At 46.5% G+C, this 3,130-nt stretch overlaps 2 protein-coding genes across 2 annotated transcripts in view; both read left to right on the plus strand.

Annotated features, from left to right (window-relative positions):
• The first annotated feature begins 1,285 nt into the window (after positions 1–1,285).
• On the plus strand, positions 1,286–1,753 carry LOC132190736 (uncharacterized). The gene has a single exon (XM_059605789.1). The coding sequence runs from the start codon at positions 1,286–1,288 to the stop codon at positions 1,751–1,753; it is 468 nt and encodes a 155-aa protein (XP_059461772.1).
• Positions 1,754–1,822: 69 nt separating this feature from the next.
• LOC132190737 (uncharacterized) overlaps positions 1,823–3,130 on the plus strand; it is a 2,797-nt gene continuing 1,489 nt past the window's right edge. Inside the window, exons 1-2 of the mRNA XM_059605790.1 lie at positions 1,823–2,350; positions 2,561–3,081. Coding sequence (XP_059461773.1) covers positions 1,823–2,350; positions 2,561–3,081 — 1,049 coding nt within the window. The remainder of the gene's footprint in view (positions 2,351–2,560; positions 3,082–3,130) is intronic.

Genomic DNA, 3,130 nt, shown 5'->3' on the forward strand with positions numbered 1-3,130 from the left:
TGCCAGAGGAGAAAGACGAAGACGACGACGGGTATGGATCTGCAAACCCTTTTGCGGAGTGCCGAACGCAGGGCCGTCGACCCCCTGCGCAAGCTCATGCTAATCGGTGGGAGAGCGGGTTCAAACTTGAGATTCCAGAATTCCACAGGGGTCTTGAACACGAAGAATTCCTGGATTGGGTGGCAGCAGTTGAAGAGATTCTTGACTTTAAGGAGGTACCGGAAGATCGAAGAGTTTCTTTGGTTGCAACCAAATTTCGGGGAAGAGCTGCGGCCTGGTGGCCGCAATTGAAGCAAGATAGGGCACACAAGGGCAAAAGAAATCTTGACAATTGGGAGCAATTGTTAGGAAAGATGTGACCCACCTTTTTGCCCCACAATTACCTTTGAACCATGTATCAACGGCTGCAAAATTGGAGTCAAGTTTCGAAATCCGAAGATGAATACACCAAGGAGTTCTACAAATTATTGACACAAGTTGATTTGGCCGAGTCGGAGGAACAATTAGTGTCCCGGTATATTGGCGGTTTGCGGCCACAAATTCAAGACACATTGAACCTCTTTGACCCCGCCAAGGTGTTGAAGGCTCCCCAAAGGGCGTTGTTAATTGAGAAGGCGTTGGCACGTGGTTCATTCAACTCATTTGGACGTGGCGGTGGTGGAAGCTACAACCAGTCAAGGGTTCCGTTCACAACTCGGAAGGTTCCTCCCCAATTGACCGGCCCAAGTAAAAATCCCACACCCATGGGGCAGCCAAGCCAACCCAGGGCTGCAACCGGGCCCAAGTGTTTTTGTTATGGAGAGATGGGCCACCGGATGGAGAATTGTCGCAAGGGAGAGAAGTATGGAAAGGCCCTACTAGTCGATTTGGGAGAAACCTTCGATGAGCAAGGTGATGGAGAATAGCAAGAAGCAAATTTTGACGACTTCGATGGGGCCGAAGAAGAATTTTCCACTAGGGATGACACTCCTTTATTGATGGCAAGAAGGATATGTTATACACCGTGGAAAGTGGAGGGAGACGACGGGCAGCGCCATAATCTTTTCCACATAATTTGCACGGTTGGAGGAAAATGGTGCAAACTTGTGATTGATGGGGCAGCTGTGAGAACGTCGTGGCTAAAGAAGCGGTTTGAAAGTTGGGCCTGGCAACGGAGAAGTACCCTATACCATATCGCTTGGAGTGGCTAAAAAAAGGGAACGAGGTAATTGTGTTTAAACGTTGCCTTGTGAGTTTTTCAATTGGAAAAATATATAAGGATAAGGTGTGGTGTGACGTGGTGGCAATGGATGCATGTCATATATTACTCAGGAGACCATGGCAATATGATAGGAATGTGCATCATGATGGAAGGAAGAATACATACAGTTTCTTGGTTGACAATGTGAAGCTAACTCTCCTACCCAATCTGGCCGAAGGGCCCAAACCTTCAACCGGGACGGGTCAAACATTGTTGACCAGACATGAGTTCGTTAAAGAGATGCTAGAAGCGGATTGTGGGTACTTGCTAGTGGGTAAAGAAGGCAAGAAAATAGAAGAGGTGTCTGAAGAAGCCAAGGGGTTTGAAGAATTTGCATATGTATTTCTGGTTGAATTACCAGATGAGCTACCTCCTCTTCATGACATACAACACCAAATTGATTTGGTGCTGGGTTCAAGTCTACCCAACCGACCACATTACTGCATGAGCCCCAAAGAGCATGAAGAATTAAGGCGACAAGTGGAGGGGTTATTAGTCAAAGGACACATTTAAGAGAGCTTGAGTCCTTGTGCGGTACCTGCTTTACTCACCCCTAAGAAGGATGGTTCATGGAGGATGTGCATGGATAGTAGGGCCATCAACAAGATCACCATGAGGTATCGGTTCCCTATTCCCCGGTTGGATGATTTGTTAGATCATTTGAGTGGGGCAACGATATTTACCAAGCTGGACCTAAGGAGTGGGTACCATCAAATTCGGGTACGACTAAGTGATGAGTGGAAAACACCATTTAAAACGCGGGAGGGACTCTTTGAATGGTTGGTAATGCCGTTCGGATTATCTAATGCACCTAGCGCATTCATGAGAATGATGAACCAAGCTTTTCGGCCTTTTATAGGGAGGTTTGTCGTAATATACTTTGATGACATACTCATTTACAGCTCCGATAGAGAGACACACCTTCTACATGTAAGGGGAGTACTTCAAGTGCTCCGGAAAGAGGAGTTCTATGCATCATCGACCAAATGCCCATTCATGACAGATTCGATGATTTTTCTTGGCTATGTGGTGTCTAAAGACGGGTTGGTGGTGGACGAAGCCAAAGTGGTGGCCGTTCGGGTTTGGCCCATTCCTACAACATTACACGAGGTAAGAAGTTTCCATGGGTTGGTGTCTTTTTATAGGCGTTTGATTCATAATTTTAGCACCATCATGGCACCTATCATGGAGTGCATGAAGACGGGAAAATTCTCTTAGAGTGAGGCAGCTACCGAAGCATTTGAGTTAATTAAACTCAAGTTGATGACGACTCCACTACTTGTCCTTCCGAATTTTGAATTGCCATTTGAGTTGCATTAGGATGCATCCAAGGTCGGCATTGGAGCGGTCCTGAGTCAAGGTGGAAGACCGGTGGCATTCTTTAGTGAAAAGTTGAGTGGTTCAAGGCTCAACTATAGCACCTATGACATGGAGTTTTACGCATTAGTGCAATCATTGAGGCATGGGAGTTCCTACCTTGCCTACAATGATTTTATCTTGTACTTCGATCATGAGGCGTTGAAGCACCTCAATAGTCAAGATAAACTCTCCTCCCGGCATGCAAATTGGGCTGCCTATGTGCAACAATTCTCCTTCACCATCAAACACAAGTCAGGAGCTTTGAACAAAATGGCCGACAGCCTTAGCCGGAAGTCGACACTCTTGACCACCATGGCAATTGAGGTAATTGGTTTTGACCTTTTAAAGGATTCTTTATCAACTGACCCTCTTTTTGGCCCAATTGTTGATGATGTGTTGTTAGGAAATCAGAGTGATTTTGGGCTGTATAATGGGTTCCTCTTCAAGGGCACTCAGCTATGCATCCCCGAGGGTAGTCTCCGGTTACGGATTATTCAAGCGCGCCATAATGAATGGCACATGGGGGGGGGG

Source organism: Corylus avellana, chromosome ca8 (assembly GCF_901000735.1).
Source record: "Corylus avellana chromosome ca8, CavTom2PMs-1.0".
Classification (NCBI taxonomy): Eukaryota; Viridiplantae; Streptophyta; class Magnoliopsida; order Fagales; family Betulaceae; genus Corylus; species Corylus avellana.

Bases quoted from the DNA above. Each gene is read 5' to 3' on its own strand.
- LOC132190736 (XM_059605789.1), top strand. From the start codon at position 1,286: ATGGATGCATGTCATATATTACTCAGGAGACCATGGCAATATGATAGG.